Source organism: Panthera onca, chromosome E3 (genome assembly GCF_046562875.1).
Source record: "Panthera onca isolate mPanOnc1 chromosome E3, mPanOnc1 haplotype 2, whole genome shotgun sequence".
In the NCBI taxonomy this organism is placed as follows: Eukaryota; Metazoa; Chordata; class Mammalia; order Carnivora; family Felidae; genus Panthera; species Panthera onca.
This window is the reverse complement of record NC_138354.1, coordinates 23,077,173-23,096,711: the sequence shown is the minus strand read 5'-3', so window position 1 is coordinate 23,096,711 and position 19,539 is coordinate 23,077,173. Positions and strand designations below refer to the sequence as shown.

The window sequence follows — 19,539 nt, the reverse complement described above, 5'->3', positions numbered from 1 at the left end:
GGCCGGGTGGAATCCGTCGCGCCCACCCTTGCCACCTCCCACCCCCAGTCCCCGTCGGTCCTTCCGCTCTGGGTTCCCCAGGGGGCGCACCCAAGGTGCTCATCCCCTTAATGCAACCTCAGGCGCAGGAGTGGGGCAGGGGGCGAGGCTCAGGGCTGACGATAGCAGGCTGCGGTCCCCGCGCCGCAGCGCTGCGGCGGTGAACACTTCGCTGGGAGGCCGGCAGTCTCAGGGGTGCCAATATGTAAAGCAGCTGGCGGCGCTGGGCGGGGCCTGGGCGCGATGCAAATGAAGGAGGCGGGGCCTGCCCGGGGCTCCGCCTCCCTCCCCCGCAGCTGGGGCCAGCGGTGCCAAGCGCAGCTGGACGAGCGGCGGCAGCTGGGCGAGTGACAGCCTCAGCTCCGCGCGCCGCGGCGGCCAGAGCCGGCGCAGGGGAAGCGCCCGCGGCCCCGGGCGGCAGCAGCGGCCGCCTCCTCGCGCGCCTCCCGGGCCCGCAGCCCGCGCTCCCGCGGCCCCGGGGCCGGCACCTCTCGGCTCCCGCTCCCCGCGCGCAAGATGGCTGACCCGGCTGCGGGGCCGCCGCCGAGCGAGGGCGAGGAGAGCACCGTGCGCTTCGCCCGCAAAGGCGCCCTCCGGCAGAAAAACGTGCACGAGGTGAAGAACCACAAATTCACCGCCCGCTTCTTCAAGCAGCCCACCTTCTGCAGCCACTGCACCGACTTCATCTGGTGAGAGCGCGCCGGCGCAGGGGCACCTTCCCGGGGCCCCGAGGGCAGCGCCGCGCGCGGGGCCCCCCTCTCCGCGTCCCCGAGGGGGAGACGAGCGCCGCCGGGCCCCGCATCCCCGGCTCCCCGCCCCGGACGCCCGGGTGCACGGTCCTGCGGCTTCCTCCTCCCCGGCCCCAGACGGCCGGCCGCGGGGCGCCTCCTGCCCGCTCTTCTTCCCAGCCGCCTCGGGAGAGCCCCGGGGCCGCGTCGCGGGCGCTGGTTCTCCGGCTGCTCCGAGCGCGGGTGGCTGTCCCTCCCTGGAGGGCAGCACCTCGAGTGCCCGCTCTCTCGGGGTTCCCCGTCTCCCCGCCTCTTTCCAGGCTCGCGGCGCCCGCACCCTCTCCCCTCCTTTCCGGGGGCAGTGCCCTGGGTGTCCTGTCTATCTCCCTGCGGGCGTGGGGCATCCTTTCCTCCCCTTCTGTGTCTCCCGCCGTGCCGCCCCGGGTTATCTCTTACTGCTCTTTCCTGCGGGCCAGGGTTCCCCTTTGCGCTCCTCAGTTTTCCCCTCGCTTCACTGCGGAGACCTTTATTCCCAGCTCTCGCCCCGTCCCTCTAGACATGGGGAGCCCTTTCTCTCTTCGCAGCCCCCTGGGGAGCCCCACCACCGCGGGGTCTTTCTCATCCTCCCTCTGGATGTGGCTTTATCTCTTCTCTTTCCCCGAAGGTACCGGGGCATCTCTGTGGGCAGATCTCCCGCCTGGCCCCCACCCTCCCTGCGACGGAAAGGCTCCCCCCATCCCGCCACCTGGTGGTCGCAGCCTCTCTCTTCTGCCTTCTGAGGGGGAGGTGGGGGTTACCGTCGAGCTCCCAGCTGCCCCCTCCCCCAAAGGCGGAAGACTCTTGGGCACCCGCCTGTGGCTAGGAGGTTGCACCTGGGGTAGAGGGACCGGGGAAGGGGGGTGACGTGGGGGAACTAGCTGGTGGCTGGGCCCCTAGGGCTGCCTGACATGCCTGTTTCTGCCTTTGCAGGGGTTTCGGGAAGCAAGGATTCCAGTGCCAAGGTAGGCTGTGGGGCTCTGGGGATGCCCAGTTTGTGGGAAGAGATGGTGAAAAAGACTTTCTAGAAGTGACTGAGTTAGGCAGGGAGTGGAGGAATCGTATCTGTCAGAGTGACCTGCCAAGCTAGGAATGCATCACCACAAAAGGGTCCTTTTAAGGCGTGTGTTTATGTGGGGGCAGTGATGCTTCATCCAGGACAGGTGAGTGCCGTGAGAGACCCTATTTCTGCCTTTGCGGCTGGAAGAGCCTGAACCTACCTTGCTTGGCCAGTCCTGCTTCTGGAAGAAGTGTCTCCAGGGGCCATTTCTGGGAGGATCCCTTCCTCAGAGAGGCCCTTCCTCATCTCACAGAGAGAGGTTCTATCTCTTCCCCTGCTTCACAGAAGTCTCCACAGGTGGCTGCCGCCTCTGCATATGGTGCATCCCCTAGAAAAGTGACCGGGGTTGTCCCCTGGGCCTCCTCCCTCTCTGAAAGAGGTCGTTCCAGATGGGGTGCCTCGCCGATGCTGATTGCCTTTCCATCTTCTGGCTACTACAGGAAGGACTCCAAGTGACTGGTTACCTGGGTCTTTGCACCTGGTTTGAGATCCTTGACCCTAGCCAGAGATGCTCAACCTAGTAGTGACTTGTACTCCTGTGTAAGGTGGCCTTGGCCATTTCTCACTGCAAACTCGCTCTCCATGGTCAAATTCCCTGTGGACTTGTTTAGCCCTTAGGGTATCCAACATTTTTTGAATTTGATGTCCACATTCAGAACTGGGAGATTTCACATACATCCTTGAATTTCCAGCTTTGAGTTTGCTGAGAATTGGTCCTACTTTCTTGTTGGAACAGTCATTTGGAGTTATTTTCATAGTTGGGGGGGGGGCACACATTCACCATTTTATCTCAGTCCTTCCCAACCAGGCCCACCTCACCCAGAATTTCTGTCTCTGGTAGGCATTCAAGTTTGCAACTTCTGTTCTGGGAAGTTTTTTTTTTTCCCCCTCCCCAATTCTGAGGCATGTGTGGTTGAGTTTGGTGAGAAATGTCTCATTTCTGGGGCGTGTCTTAGGGGCAAATTGACCACACTGGGGAGTGGGGTTTAGATCAGGAGAAGAAAGCATTTGAGCATTCAAGAGTCTGTGACGTGACTTAGTACTGATTTTTTTTTTTTTTTTTTTTTTTTAATGTTATAGCACCTCCAACCCTCCAGGGAAAAGTCCAGTAATCCCTGGTGAGTGTAGGTGGCATTGTCAGTCATACACGGTGCTCTCATTGTGGCACTGCTGTCTTCTGAGACTCTCAGGTTCCTTCACCTGAGATCCAGGGAAGAGCTGGCTCATACAGTGAGCCTTCAGACCTTCCCAGCCTCTCTTACCAAGATGTGGAGCCCCAGCCAGCCTCACACTCTGCACCAGAGAACTTCCTAAATCCCTTTATAATTTTTTTCCAGTTTTACATACTCTCTTTTTTAAAGTTTATTTATTTTGAGAGAGAGAGAGAGAAGGTACACATGAGCAGAGGAAGGGCAGAGAGAGAGAGAGAGAAAGAGAGAGAATCCCAAGTAGGTTCCACATTGTCAGCACAGAGCCCGACATGAGGCTTGAACCCACGAACCATGGGATCATGACCTGAGCTGAAATCAAGAGTTGGACACTTAACCGACTGAGCCGCCCAGGTGCCCCTCCAGTTTTATATGCTCTTATTTCAATTTTATTATTATTATTTTAATTGAAGTATAATTAACATCCAGTGTTATGTTAGTTTCAGGTCTTTCCAAATCCCTTTAAAGTGGCAACAGCTTAGGCTCTTTTGCAAACAGATTGTTTTCTAGAACTTTGGCCCCCGAAGCAGAATATCAGTGGTGTCTTAGTGCTGGAATGTGTAGATGATCTTTGAGGTTACCTTTCACTTCCATGCATCTGTTTCTGTCTTTGTCTCTTGCTGGTGTCCAGGGTGATTTTTGAACATTTTTATTGCTGCTTTCCCACCCGCTCTGCAGTCACTGATGCTTGGGGAAGTCACTCCGGATGTGTAGGTGATGACATACCTGAAGCAGGAGATCCTGTTTTTCAAAGCCTGGAAAGTGGTAGGAATTTTCTGGTGTAGTGAGAGTAAAGCAGAATTAAAGTTTCTCATCAAATACGGCAACTTCAGAGGTAGAAGTACGTGCGATTATTATTATTATTATTATTATTAATCACCTTTATTTTTCTCCTGTCCCTGAGGGGCAGTGTAGGGTAGTGCACATACATGTATAGGCCATCAGGCAGGTCACTGTGGGTTTGAATTTGGCTTCGAGGCTTCCCAGCCGTGTTATTGAGCTCAGGTGTCTTGTGTATAAAATGGGTCCAATAAACAGGACCTACCTTAAAAAGTTGCTGAGTAGCCCAAAGCTGTTGCATGGGAGATGTTTGGATCAGAGCTTCGCACAGAGTAAGTGCTCAGAAAAGATCAGCCCCTGGGATTGTCCCCCAGCTCCCCCAAGGTGGGGGCTGGTGTGAGAGAAGACTGTCCCTAGAGAGTTGCTTTGCCATGGAACCAGCTGCTAGGTGAGAGCTGAAATGCAGCTGTGAACATCTGGTCACCCATGTCACTGTTTTGGCAGTTTATTCCATCTGGGCTGGAGTGGGAAGGAGCAAGAGAGAGGGGATAGGGTGGATTGGCAGCCCCTGACATAGAGATGCTTAGGTTGGAGGGAGGCGTCCAGGAAGGGGAGAAGGTTATCTTCTGATCTGCTCAGAGTTGCCTGGGACTGATTTTGGAGCCACCTGAATATTTTGGCACCACCGATTTCCTCTGAAAGTACGCCCAATTAAAATGGGATCAACATTTTATAGAGAACACATAAGGATTTATTTATTTATTTATTTATTTATTTATTTATTTATTTTTCAGAGAGAGAAATAGCATGCAAGTGAATGAGGGGCAGAGAGAGAGAGAGAGAGAGAGAGAGAATCCCTTGAGGGGTAGAGAGAGAGTGCGGAGCCTGAACTCATTCAAAGTGGAGCTCGATCTCATGAACTGTGAGATCATGACCTGAGCTGAAGTGTGATGCTTAACTGACTGAGCCACCCAGGTACCCCAAGAATACATAAGGTTTTAGTTTCTTACATTAGTCAGAGGTCCAGAGCCCAGGGTCCTATCTCCTTTCAGTTTTCTGCTCCACCATCCAGGAGGTGACAATTAGCTCATGGTCTAAGTAAGAAGGATGCTAGATTATCCAGTCATCAAATCTTTGTTTCAGCCAGCAGGAAGGAGGAAAGGGTAAAAAGACAGGCAAAGGTCACATGCTCACTGTCCCTTATGGAACTTGCTGCAAGATACTTCTGCGTCTGAGCTATTAGCTAGAACTTAATCGTATACCCACACCATGTTACAAAGGGGTATATGGAAAATGTGGTGTTAATTTCAAGTTGTCCTGTTCCTGGCTACAAGTTAGGGTGGCGGTGTTCCATTTCAAAAGTAGAAGGGGAGAGGGGGTTAGTCTGTGCCATTCTTGGGTAGGAGTTGTGTAAGATGATCCTAAGGCAGGGAACCCCCTGAGCCTCCGTGCTCCATTGTGCTGCCGTGGAAATGGGGGATGCTGGGATGGGCTGAGGGAGGAAGGATGGAAAGTCCATCAGCCATGGGAAATCATGGATTTCTGTGTGATCAGGGGAGCTTATGAATAGATTCCCTTGTTTTTGTACTGCTAGAGGACAAAATTCTAGATTGCCATAAAATTTCTCCCCTTTTTGTTACCCACGGTCTCTATGTTCTATAAAACCACTCTCTGTGAGGTAGCTTAAGGCCTCTGGTGACAGAGTGCTAGGGCTGAACATCTGTATTATGAAACTAAATTCTGGATAATAAATGGGACCCTCAGAGAAGCAAGGCTGACTTTTCTCTGGCATTCTTTAGAGGACCTTAGAACTTGCATTTGTGTGTTAATTGTAATGAAAACAAGACTTTGGGTGGAATTAGACTCTCACCCCAAGAAGCTTTTGCAGTTTGGCAGAGAAAAACTAATTAAAAAAAATTTTTTTTTAATGTTTATTTTTGAGAGAGAGAGAGAGAGAGAGAGAGAGAGAGAGAGGGAGAGAGAAAGAAAGTGGGGGAGGGGCAGAGAGAGCGGGAGACACAGAATCTGAAGCAGGCTCCAGGCCCTGAGCTGTCAGCACAGAGCCCGATGTGGGGCTCAAACTCATGAACTGTGAGATCATGACCTGACCTGAAGTCAGATGCTTAACCTACTGAACCACCCAGGAGCCCCAAAACTGTTTTTTTTTTAAAAGGAAGTCACTTTAGTATAAACAGGCAAACAATACAATTTAGAGATTCAGAATTCATAGCGTGGGGTTAGAGTCAGGTAGAACTGAGTTTCAATCTCTGCTCTGCCACCTACTTGCTTTGTGAACTTGGGCAAGTCATCCACCTGTAGTGGCCTCAGTTTCCTCATCTGTAAAATGGGGCTAATAGTACCTATCTCATAGAGTTATGGTATACACCAAGGTATAAGAGAAATATCCACAGTAAGTATCCATGACTCTAAGTGAGACAATCATTATTACTTGATTCATGGTAGGAAACTGTCAAAGTGGGAGAAGTTCATTCTGGAAGTCATCGAATGACTAGGCCAGTTTCATGTATTTAGGTAGGTTTTCCTCTCAGATGTGTTTCTTCATAGACTTTGGGCAGCACCAGTGAGTGCACTGCTCAGCCAGCCAGGCTTGTTTAGATTCTCTTTTCTCACCCTTTCCTCGTGAGAAAGATCTCAACTTGTCAGGGACTCTCTAGAAAAACCCCAGCTCACTAGTTTTCTGACTATGAAAACCTAGCAGGGATGATTATAATGAGTAACCAGCTCTTCCCTTTCCTGTGTAGATCTGAAAGCAGTTTTCTTAACCTTTTAATAGAAGTTATTCTTTAAGAACCCCAAAATGTTGCGAGAATTCAAACATTGCCATTTTTATCCCGTTTAACTCTATGGGATACAAGTTTATTTTCGTGTGTAGTCAACACATAGAGATTAAAGTGTGCTCTTTTTAAAAACAACAATCAAAGCTGAATCAAAGGTTAATTTTATTTTTGGCATAGTTTTCCCTGGCAACTTATAATGTGATATCTTATACTCTAGGTAGGACTTTCTCATAAAGAGGGCTTTTTTTTTGTTTTTTTGTTTGTTGGTTTGTTTTTTTTTTTTTTTTTTTTTTTTTTAATTTTTTTTTTTCAACGTTTTTTATTTATTTTTGGGACAGAGAGACAGAGCATGAACGGGGGAGGGGCAGTGAGAGAGGGAGACACAGAATCGGAAACAGGCTCCAGGCTCCGAGCCATCAGCCCAGAGCCCGACGCGGGGCTCGAACTCACGGACCGCGAGATCGTGACCTGGCTGAAGTCGGACGCTTAACCGACTGCGCCACCCAGGCGCCCCTGTTGGTTTGTTTTTTGTACAATCGGTAAGTCAGGCTGTGAGCTACTGAAGCAGCCTTCTATTATTCCATTTCCCTTCCAGAAGCAGATCCCAGAGGACTGTGAGTGAAACTCTGCTCACCTCTTAGCTTTTTCTGAATGTGTCCTGAGGGTTCAATGTGGGTGAAAGGCAGAAGCTCTTTGACTTTGTATTTGATGGTTTGACTTTTTTATTTTTTCCACCTGGAGTGGGATTTTAGGCCCAAAGTCCCATTTGAAATAAAAATCTTCAGGTGAGGGGTGCGTGGGTGGCTCAATGAGTTAAACGTCTGACTCTTGATTTTGGCTCAGGTCATGATCTCAGGGTTTGATTCCTGAGATTGAGACCCACCTCAGGCTCTGGCCTGATAGTGTGGAAGCCTGCTTGGGATTCTTTCTCTCTTCCTCTCTCTCTGTCCCTCCCCTGCTCACGTGCATGCTCTCTCTCTTTCAAAAATAACTAAATATTCAAAAAATTTAAAAACCGGTAACCCCACATTGGGCTCTCTGCTGTCAGCACAGAGCCTGCTTTGGATTGTGTCTCCCTCTCTCTGCTCCTCCCCTGGTCATGCGAGCTCACTCTCTCTCCCTCCAAAATAAACAAACATTAAAGAAATATTTAAGTGAATTAATGCTGGGTCTTAAAAAGGAGGGCTGATTTGTTGGAGAGGCAACAGTAAGTTCATTTTGAGCTGTCAGGCACCCAGGGCAAGCTCAAAAAGCTTTGTCACTGGGCAACAGAATGCCTTTCTAAGTAAATATGGAAAATACCACGTTTGGAAATGTAACTGATATGATATGCAGGTTCTTAGAAAGTAATTAAACAAATACGTTGTATCTGAGTACTGGTGATACTCCAGGTGTCCTGCCTAGAACCACATCCAGCCTGCTTATGGTGTCTTTGGCTCAAGAAAGAAAAAGATAACAGAGAAAGTAATTGGTCAAAGGAGGAACCAAAGGTTTGACAATTATTTATATGTATTCTTGTTATTGGAGTCTCTCTTTCTTCTTTCTCTTTTCCTGCCTAGCTTTTCTTTCTGTCTCTGTGCGTACGCACACACATGTGTGTATATAAAAAACATGTAAATACATCAGTATGTCACAGTTTTGAGAATATGCATCTCCTTTTGATGCTTTTCAGCTACAGGTAGTTAAATTACTACTAAGTACAATTTAAAATCCATGTTCTGCTCCTTTGACTTTGGAGTCTAATTACTTCTTGGGTGGGTAGGGGGATCAGCTGAATATTTCACCATGTCTGGATGATGCATTCAAAAGCTTGGTCTCATCATTTTTGGCATTTGATCTAATTTCATGGATCCTTTGGCTTGACTAATCCTATTTCTCCATTAAAATTGTGTGATATTATATAGATAGATTGTTGGGCTTTTTATAGGGTATACAAAATCCACAGTGTTTACATGTGGCATTTGGAGGTGTGATGGCTGCTTGAAAATCTGGTAGGAACCTTACATATTTATGTGCATTTATGCGTCCATCCATTTCCATCCATCCCTCCATCCATTTATCATTCTATATATCCATTCATGCTTCCAAAAAATATTCACTCATTAAGTTCTATATGTCAGGAATTATTTTAGATGGCAGGAATACTATGGTGAATGAGCCCAAGAAGATCCTAATGTCATGCAGCTTACAGTGTAAATATTCTGTGAATCATGGGGCACCTGGGTTGCTCAGTCAGTTGAGCGTCCAACTTCAGCCCAGGTCATCATCTCACAGTTTGTGAGTTCAAGCCCCATGTTGGGCTCTGTGCTGTCAGTGTAGGGCCCCCTTCGGATCCTCTGTCCCCCCTGCCCCGCCCTGTGCCTCCCCCACTTGAGCTCTCTCTCAAAAATAAATAAACATTAAAAGATCAATATTTTACCAATCATTGTAACCATATTTAAGCTTACTTTTGTTAAGCACTTTGTAGGAAGTGTACAGGATACATGAGAATTTATAAGGGGGATGCTACCCTATGCAGTGGTTGGGGTGGAGTCAGGGAATCCTTTGGTCTGAGAATGAAAAACCAAAAATGAAAGGCAAATAACTTCCCATCCTTCGAAGTAATTGGAGAAAGTCTGAGTTGCCAGGGAGCCAGAGCTAAAAAATCTGTATTGTGTGAAGCTGCTCATATCCTGGGTGAAGATACAGAGAAGGTCTTATCTCTGTCACATTCTGCAGAGAAGCCCTGAATCTTTCCTTGTGCCATGGTCGCGAGTAAGATGAATATTTAGTAGAATCAGATAGCTACCTGAAGATGGCTTCTCTCCCAGTTCGACAAAGAACTTCATCACCTCCTGGCTAATAACTCAGATAATGAACTAGCTTCCTTTTTGTTTTAGGGGTTGCAGTTTGAGTTGGAGAAAAAATCAGATCATTTCAGAGGTGGAGGAACAAGTTTGAGCTGACAGGTTGAGAATAGGTAAAAAGGGAGCGTAAAGCATTTCAGTGAGAGGCATCTGAACTGAAAGCCAGTTTTTAGGGACACAGGATTACTCCCCTTGACTCCCAGATACCTTCCTTACCCTGGGTCGAGGTCTGATGTTCTACAGCTGTTCATTTTGTTGGCTTAGGCGGTGTTTGCTTTCATTTGGAAGGTAATTTGTAAGTAGTTTCACAGTAAGCCTCATTGAATCACATGCAGAAAATGATCTCCGCCTTTTCTGATCTCGGTTTGGTGCTAACATGTCTTTAATGCCTCTCTAACACAAATTTGGGCACTGAATAGTTGCTTTTTATTTTTTATTATAAAAGAACTACAGGGGATTATGAGCACATAGGGGTATGTTAGTTTCTATCCTTAAACCATCCTCCCCACACCCACTTTTGCCTAATGTCAAGCCTCGTCCTGTTTTACCTCTGGGTCTAATTTCATACTGGCTGTTCCTTCCTGTGAATAGAGAAGAAGCATCATTGTTTTTCCTGGAAATGGTTGGTGTTGGAAGAAAACTCGATGTAGCCGAGAATTGAACGACATCACAATTGTAGGCTCCAGTGAGGTTTGGAAGAGACGGTGGCTTGTATTCAGGAGTATGAATCTTTCAATATTACTATTGGTATTGTTGCTGTTACTTTTTATTGTCCTCTGTCTTGCTTGTTTGTGTCTCCTGGATGTCTCCTTTTCCCTCAGCCCACACACAGAGCGTTGCCCTACTGAGTCAGAAGGGGAACTGAGACCCAGACTAGGAGGGTTCAGATGCCTTCCTGTTGAGTCTTGGCATTTACTAAGTAGATGGAAATTAATTTAGCTCAACAATAACCATGTTCCCAGGTGGGGGGCGGGAATTTTAGACTCTTTCTTCTTTTATCTTGCTGCTGTCCAGTGACCAGACTTTGGGTTTCTAGATAGGCAGTATAAATTGAATTGAGAATACAGGCTCAAAAAATCAGATAGGCCTGATTTCAAATCCTGCTCTGTCTCCATGACTCTATGACCCTGGGCTGGTGAAGCATGATCCTGCTTGATCCAACGATCTATCTCTCCATCCATCTACCCACCAACCCACTCACTAATCCGTTCATCTATCTATTATTCAGCCATTTTTCCATCTGCTGTCCATTCATCCATCAGTTCACCCAACCATCCATCCATTCCACCATCCATCTAGCCATCTGTCCATCTGTCCATTCATTCACTCAGCAAATATTTGAGTGTCTACCATGTTTCAGGTACTATTTTAGGCACTGGAACTAGAGCGGTGAACCAGACAGAGTCCCTGACCTCATGGAATTTACATTCTAGTGGAAGGAGAACAGTAACTAATAAATAAGTTAGAAGAAATGTTTTGTAAAATGTCCCGTTGCAGTATGGGCTTTGGAGAGGAATCTATCCTTGTGCCCTTGACGATCTTCCTGGTCATTTGTGGGGAGAACAGCACATGGCCAGTTAGTTCTGCCACATAAATGAGAAGTGGGATGACATCCTTACTCCTGGGAGGGGTGGAGAAGATTCCACAGAGGAGGTAACATTTGGGAACAATCTTACAGCAGGAGTGGGAGTTCCCAGATTGACAGGAGGCTGGGGGCTGGGAAGGGTGTTTCACGCAGAGGACAACTCAAGTTGAGACACACAAAGGAGAGAACAGGGCACATGCAGGGAATGGGAAGGAGGGTGTGCTTGGGTTGGGGAGGGGCGGCGCTTGGAGATCAACGTCACATAGGAGGGTTTGGACCTTGTGAAGGCAGGATAGTGACTAGGAGGTGCTTGTTGTCATTGTTCTAAAGAGGGTGAGGGAAGTGGCTAAACGTTTGAAAAAGGAGCATGAAGCGCATTTGAAACAGTAATTGCTGTGACTCAGATCCCGAAATTCCAGGCTTGTGGGCTTGGAGGGCAGGTACGAGAAGCTGAAATGACCATTTAGAGGTTGTGGGGGGTGTCACCGGAGCACTGAGGGTCTCACGTCATAGAGAGACGTTTGGATTTTCGTGTCAGTCATATTGTTGATTGTTCTATTTTGGGAGGTGGTTACTGGGTTATTTTTACGTTTCTAACAATAGGGATATCTCTCTTCCCTGCATCCTTAGGCGGAGAGGGCCGTGGAAATGATTTTTCCTCTGAAAGGAATCCTCCCACTGCCTTTCTCCCGCCCGGCTGCTGTCACTTATCCAACACGTGTTAATGGAGCCCATGCTGCATGGGTAGTGAGGAGTTTGTGCTTTGGAAATTGAAAGGCATTGCCTCAAATCTTGGCTTCTTGGTACAGGGCTGAGGAACATATTTCCTTAAACACTTTGAGCTTCTGTCTCTTTAGAGGTAAAAGGAAACAATAGTATCTTGTTTATAGGGCACACGTCCAGTAATTCCTTAGTGCCTCGCCTGACATGCACTGAGCGCTTGATAAATGGCAGCTATTTGCATTTATTCCTGGGGCTGGGTGCCGTCTTGTCCTTACTGACTCTATAATCCCGTTGGGGAGGCAAGTGCAATGAACCTGAGTCAAGGACTTGATGCAAGAATGAACGTGTTTACACGCTGTGGGCAATAGTATTAGGTGCAGGTGCAACTCACAATGTTTCTGAGTGAGAAACTCTTAGCTGGGGTCAGAGCTGTGACGGGAACACGGGTGAGCAACAGTGTTTTCTGTGCAACAGTTTCCTGGCTTTGGAATCTTTAATTTGTGGGAAACCTCAGAAGCTGAATTGAGATCTGTGATGGTCCCATCTGCTGTCTTCATTTTGAAAACGTGTTGATGGCATTTCAACTTTAAATAGATTTCTGACCATTTCACTTTTTAAATTTTGAGTTCCCTTCATCCTCCAGATGGAATGTTTACGTGCTCTTTTGGGTTGAAGAAGAAGCTGCCAAATAATGTGGGTGAAGGTGGAGGGTGAAGTCTGCAGGAGTGCCTCTAGTCTTGTGATGGTGTGCTTGGGTGATTTTTAGGAGCTAACCATATTTTGAAGATCTCCTTTCCCTCCCCAAAGTGGGGGCCATTATTTAGAACTTTGGCGTTGCTGCAAATGAGAATTTCAATAGTTATCTGGGTTGTTTTTATGTACATGGCAAAATGTATGGTTGGGAGTATTGATAATTCTATCTGGGCCAAATAGTGCACCTAGGGAAGGAAGATCGGCATATAGAGTGGCAAGGGACCTCTTTGTATTTCAGTTAGATACTCATGTTTTTAAAAAAATTTTTTTCTTCTTCTTTTTTTAAAAGCTTATTTTTGAGGGAAAGAGAGGGAGAGAGAGAGAGAGAAGGAGAGAGAGAGAGAGAAAGAGAGAGAGAGAGAGAATGTGCTTGTGAGCATGAGCATGAAAGGGGTAGAGAGAAAGAGAGAGAGAGAACCCCAAGCAGGCTTTGCACTGTTAGCACAGAGCTCAACCTGAGGCTTGATCTCATGAACCGTGAGATGATGAACTGAGCCAAAATCAAGAGTTGGACGCTTAACTGACTGAGCCACGCAGGCGCCCCAGATACACCTCTTTTGATGGCTGGCATTTCTGTTCTTCCCAGGATTAAGTCCAGAGTCTTTCATATGAGTTACAAGTCCTTGTCTGCCCTGGGTCCCCATGAACCTCACTTGTACCTCCCTTTTACCCACTTTTCACTTTCTAGCTGAAGACCCAACATGTCTTCTTCAACCATGATATGCTTCTACCTACCCCAGGGCATTTGCACATGCTCTGTTTTCAGCTTCAACTGCTCTTTCCTCTCCTCTCCCCCAGCTTGCCTCCTACTCCTCTTTCAGTACTTAGCTCAGTGTCACTTCTTCAGAGAGGCCTTCCCTGCTTTTCCAAACCGGGTCCCCCCTTGTACAATCCCATAACTCCTTGTCAGCTTTACATTTTCTAATTGTATGTTAGTTTGAGTGTTTAGTCTTTGCCACCAGAGTGTCAGTTTTGTGAGAGTAGGGGCCACATCTGTCTCACTTCCTGTTCTTTCTCAAGTACCCAGCTCCAAACCTGGCTCATAGGATGTGCTCAGTAAATACCTGTTGACTGAACAGAATGGTATAGGGGAGAAATGACTGTAAGAGGGAGTCCTGTGATTTGGGTTTTGGTGCTAGTTTTCTATGGCTTGATCTGTCATTTTTATGAGAACTATATCACTTTCTAGCTTACAGGCTTTGATCACTTTTGTTTGAACTCTCCCCCTCCCATTCCCCCCACCCCCAGCAAATTGCCCTTCATAGAGCCTGTTGGGAAATGATTTTAAAAAATATGTGAATGCTGCTAACCTGGGGACACAGTCTCATGCTTTGCCTGTGTTTCTCTGTGAAGATGAACAGTTCCTCTCCTGAAGTCCCTGCCTTTGTTCATCATGGGCCCTGGTGGACTGGAGTGAAAAGAATGTCTTCCAATATAACATATGCTAGAAGCCACCTCAGTTGTCTAATAGCAGAATAGTGGACACACAATGGAATATCTTACAGCCACGTACGGGAACAAACTGCAGCTATGTGTAACATAGATGACTCTCCCAGGGATAACGACAGCTGCAAAAGCCAGGCACCGTACCTTCTGTATGATCCCGTTTACTTGATGTTCAGGAGCCGGTGAAAGTAACTAGAGGGGTCAGAAGGGAGGACAGCCATTACCAGGGGGTAATCCCTGAGAGAGGCTTCTGGGATGCCACCAGTGTTCTGTTTCTTGATCTGAGTGCTGGTTACACTGATGTGTTCACATCATGACATTTCACTGAGCTGTATACTTGTAAGCACTTTTCTGTTATTATACTTTAATAGAACATTTATTTTGTTATTATTTTTTAATGTTTATTTATCTTTGAGAGAGAGACGGACAGAGTGCGAGTAGGGGTGGGGAGCAGAGAGAGAGGGAGACACAGAATCTGAAGCAGGTCCAGGCTCTGAGCTGTCAGCACAGAGCCTGACGTGGGGCTCGAACTCACCGAGATCATGCCCTGAGCCGAAGTTGGATGCTTAACCGACTGGGCCACCCAGGGGCCCCTTAATAGAACATTTAAAAAGCAAGTGTAAATCACTGAGGCTGAACCTCAAAAATATCAGCTGGGACTTTTTTAGTTGTACACACAGAAGTGACATCTGTATGGGAGACGAGCACCTTCTGGAGCCAGTCACTGAGGGCTGGTACCGTTTGCCTTCTTGGGGGGGACATCTGCTTCTTATTTCAATGTTGCCCATCGGGTGCAAACTGTAGAACCAGGAAGCCAGGGCATTCTGACAATTTTCCCATCAAATAATTTAGTTCTGCTAATACACGGAAAACTTGGAGCTCAAACTGTTTTTAGGGCTTGCATTTAAAAACGTCTGTAATGGGGGACCTGGGTGGCTCAGTCGGTTAAGCGTCCGACTTCGGCTCAGGTCATGATCTCACGGTGTGCGACTTGGAGCCCCAGGTCGGGCTCTGTGCTGACAGCTCGGAGCCTGGAGCCTGCTTCGGATTCTGTGTTTCCCCTCCCCCATTCATGCTCTGTCTTTCTCTCTCTGAAAAATAAATAAAAACATTGAAAATATATTAAAAGAAAAAAACAAAACATCTGTGCTAGTTAAGGTACTAGTAAGAATCTGTTAAAGCTGCTGTAACAGATAAGCCTTAAAGTCTCTGCAGCTTAACAGAAAGCGATTTCTTTCTCTCTCATGGCCCAGACCATTGTGGGTGATCCTGGTCAGGCATTTTTCCATGCAGTCATTGAGGGTTCCAGCTTTCTCTCCGTTAGCCCAATGGATGGGGAGAAAACATGAGAAAGCACACTCATTTCTTTTTTTAATAATTTTTTTTTTTTTTACTGTAGGATTCTATTTATTTATTTATTTTTTCAATATATGAAGTTTATTGTCAAATTGGTTTCCATACAACACCTAGTGCTCATCCCAAAAGGTGCCCTCCTCAATACCCATCACCCATCCTCCCCTCCCTCCCACCCCCCATCAACCCTCAGTTTGTTCTCAGTTTTTAAGAGTCTCTTATGCTTTGGCTCTCTCCCACTCTAACCTCTTTTTTTTTTTTTTTTCCCTTCCCCTCCCCCATGGGTTTCTGTTAAGTTTCTCAGGATCCACATAAGAGTGAAACCATATGGTATCTGTCTTTCTCTGTATGGCTTATTTCACTTAGCATCACACTCTCCAGTTCCATCCACGTTGCTACAAAGGGCCATATTTCATTCTTTCTCATTGCCACGTAGTATTCCTTTTAATAATTTTTTTAATGTTTATTTTATTTTTTTAAGTTTATTTATTTATTTGGAGAGAGAGCGAGAGAGAGCATAAGTGGGGTAGGGTCAGAGAGAAGGAGAGACAGAATCCCAAGCAGGCTCCACACCATCAGTGCAAAGCTGGATGCAGGGCTTGAACTCACGAACTGTGAGATCACCACCTGAGCCGAAGTCGGAGGCTCAACTAACTGAGGTGCCCCAAAAGCACACTCATTTCCTAACTGCTCCCGCCTGGAAGGGACATATGTCGCTTCTGCTCACCTTCTGTTGGCACAGGGAGGGCCGTGTCAACCGCGAGGGGCACTGGCACATGTCAGCCAGCTCTGTCTGGTGGGAAAACATGTAGGTGAACACAGCAAGCCCTGCCCCGGTCCCCACAGCCGCGATTTCCTTTTCCTTTGGGATGATGTATCCGATTTGATCTCTCACTTGACTTCAGTAAAAACAGATGTGCAACTCTAGACCTCTTTATCTTATCAAACATATGAGGGTATGTTTGGGGGAGAGCCTGGTCTGTTTTGCTGCAAAGTATGAAATGAAGAAGCACTCTCCTTGTTTTTAGGTATTAGAACAGTCTGGTGCTTGTCACAAGTGGTAGTTTGCCAGCCGGTCAGAATTCTTGGCTCTCCTGGTTGCCGGTGGACGTCGTAAACACTTCTATGTTCTTTTCTTTTGCTTATTTGTCACCATTCCTGGAGACGAATCCTTTGGTGGTTCTGCTCTTGGCTGTCTGGACATCTAATAGACCAATTACCTGTTGTGTGTTACAAATCACCTCAAACTTTAGTGGCTTAAAATAACTACCGTTTTATTTAGCTCTTCTTTCTGTGGGTCAGTGATTTGGGCTGGGCTCAGCTGCGTGACCCTTCTGGTCTGGACAGGGGTTGGCGGTTGCTGGCTGGGCTCACACATCTGGGGCCCCAGCTGATGGGCCTGGGACGCCGGGGCCTTTCTCCAGGTGGTCTCTCGTCTTCCATCAGGCTAGCCTGTGCTTTGTCTCACGGAGGTGAGCGTGTTCCCGGTGCACAAAGCAGTGGCTGGAAGGCCTCTTGAAGCCTCGGCTTGGAGTTGCACAGTGTCACTTGTGACATATTTGGTCAGTGAAAGCAAGCCACAAGCCCATCCCAGAATTAAAGGAGAAAATAAAGGAGGAAATGGGCTCTTCCTCTTGCTGGGAGAAGCTGCAAAGTATGGCTGGCATTTTGGGGAACCTACCAGACCAATTTCAGGCCCGCATGACTGCTTAGCTCTAGAAAACATGCCCTCATACAGAGCACGTCTGCTGAAGTGTACTGGCTTCTGTGGCGGGTCCTAAGTGAGTGCCCACTGCTTGCACCTGATAAGAGCACCTACCTCATAGGAAAGAGGCGGGGCCAAATGATACGTTGTTGTGTAACAGGCACAGCGCGGGGCTTGGCACACAGGACACGCTGAATTCTAACACCATCGCCACTGAATACTGCCACCATTACTCCCAACCATCTGGGTCCTGCCTTGTGCTTGGTGCTTCACCAAGAGCTTGAGATTTGGAACATGAGGTCCTGGCCCTTGTGGGGGGAGTGGAGAGGGGGAGATCCTCAAAGAGACAGACACGAGAGTGAATTTGTGTGATCCAGTGTGGCGAGTGTGATTATAGAGCTGTGGTGGGATAGGATGGGGTCAGACATCAGCTCCTCTGCCGAGCACGTGTGGAGTCCTTTCTTAGCCTCTTTAATCTTTGGTGTCTCGTCTGTGAAATGAAGGTGAGGATCCTGAGCCTACCTCCCAGGGCACCATGTAGATCGAACGAGACATGGTTTGCAAAGACATGTGATTGCTCGTTAAATGTTAGCTCTGGAAACAAAAAAAAAAGGTCTCAAAAATACCCTCGGAAAAATGTCCTGAGGTCAGCATTCTCACTTAGTTTTCCTCCTGTGACTTTGGCCAATATCATTGCTGCTTTGTCTTAAAAGATGAAGATCTGCACACAGGTGGCTTATTGGAGAATCAGGTCTGGGGCACGACACGCATGAGGGATTGAGGGAAGCAGGGAAAGAGGCTGGCTGCACCCTGGTGCAGTAGTTGTAATAGAGACCAAAGCCAATCCATGGCTGGAGCTGGGATGGCCCTTCAGAAGTGGGACGATGGTGGCGGGGGCTGGGGGCGCCTGGGTGGCTCAGTCGGTTAAGCTCCTGACTCTTGATTTCGGCTCAGGTCATGATCTCATGGTTTGTGGGTTCAAGCCCCGCACTGGGCTCTGTGCTGACAGCGTGGAGCCTGCTTGGGATTCTCTCTCTCCCTCTCTGTCCCTCCCCTGCTCTCTCTCTCTCTCTCAAAATAAATAAATACACTTAGAAAAGAAAGAGGTGGGGTGATGGGGACCCGCACCAAGGAGACATTGGTTGAAGGCTGCTCTTGGGAAGGTGGCATGACCATGGGGAGGGAGGATGCACCTGTGAGCCTCAGGCTTCAACACCCCCAGCTGCAGGGGGAAGGAGTACCTTGTCCATAGAGGGGTGAGGAGGAATCCAATCCATGCTTCCAGGTGTCTTTTAGAGGTTCGCTCCAAACTGTGTCTGCTTGATCATTAGTAAGCCTGTGGGGTTTCACTGGCCCTTTCACAGAACTGATTTATTTGCTGTCTGGGTTCAGAGACCGTGTCTTGTCAGCACCAGAATATTATTTACAGAGAGTCTTAATCCGAGTAAGCCTAGGGCATGAGATTGGCTTGCCCACGGCCACCCAGCTCCTAGGAAGGAGATCTGGTGTTCACATAACTGACCTGACTTCCCCTATACCCTGTCTTGCCAGCCTGTTTTCTAAGCCTGGACTCTGTGACTTCAATGCCTTGTTGCCCTTGGCCCTTACACCTTATTGCAGCTCCACTTAGGGATGAGTTTTCTTGAATTCCTCTAAATGTATTTTTTAACTGGATCGTCACTCATGAAGGGTCATGAAATCAATTTAGTAGGTCATGAACACCATGAACAAATAGAAAACCGTCAGAATGGATAATACTCAGGAAGCGTAAGTATTGCCTCATAAAACTTGTATTTCACGCGCGCGTACGTAGGCACGCGTGAACTGGGTCAAGTATGAAGTGTTTCTCACTATGGGTAATGGTCAGTGCAGTTTGAAAATCACTGTGAACAGTATAGAGCAGAGGCCCTGGAGGCTCGTGAAATTGGCCCACGGACTGTGGAGGCTTTATTTCTTTCTAGAGAGGATATAAATGCATTATTTTGAATTCTTTATAATTAGAGGTTGTATTTTCACTCCGTCACAATATCCCAAGATTATTTTGATCGGTATCTTTGAGCTTTCAGATATCACTGATGAGAGTTCTTTTTCCGAATAGAATTCTAAGTATAGGATAAGAGGTTTTGAAAGTGGAATTGTTGGGTTCGGTGGAACTACTTGTCTGACCTGAGTACTGTCTCTAATGCTAGCATAGAGCCGTCCCGCTCCTGCAGAGAGAAGGAACTGATTATCCTGGGGGATACTGTGGGTTGAGAGAGAAGTGTTCTGCGAACAGAATCAGCACAGAGGGAGGGAGGAGGAGCTGGGTAAGGTCTGCACAGAGCTTCCGGGAGACGTGGGAACGGCATGCTCTGCTCTCAAGGAGGTGCCTCGTATCCCCGTATTCCCCGTGGTGGCTCTCTGCCGAGAGTTGCCTCCAGCTGGGATTTCCAAGGGCTGAGGTCAGTATGTGTTTATATTCTCTGGGGTTCCCGATAGG

At 47.7% G+C, this 19,539-nt stretch overlaps 1 protein-coding gene across 2 annotated transcripts in view; it reads left to right on the top strand.

Moving 5' to 3' along the window:
• The first annotated feature begins 215 nt into the window (after positions 1-215).
• PRKCB (protein kinase C beta) overlaps positions 216-19,539 on the top strand; it is a 331,373-nt gene continuing 312,049 nt past the window's right edge. The window contains exons 1-2 of one of the 2 annotated variants that reach the window (XM_078440469.2): positions 216-728; positions 1,737-1,768. In XM_078440469.2, the coding sequence (XP_078296595.1) occupies positions 556-728; positions 1,737-1,768 (205 nt within the window). In that variant the 5' untranslated portion in view covers positions 216-555. The remainder of the gene's footprint in view (positions 729-1,736; positions 1,769-19,539) is intronic. The other variant, XM_078440468.2, reaches the window with a different exon arrangement.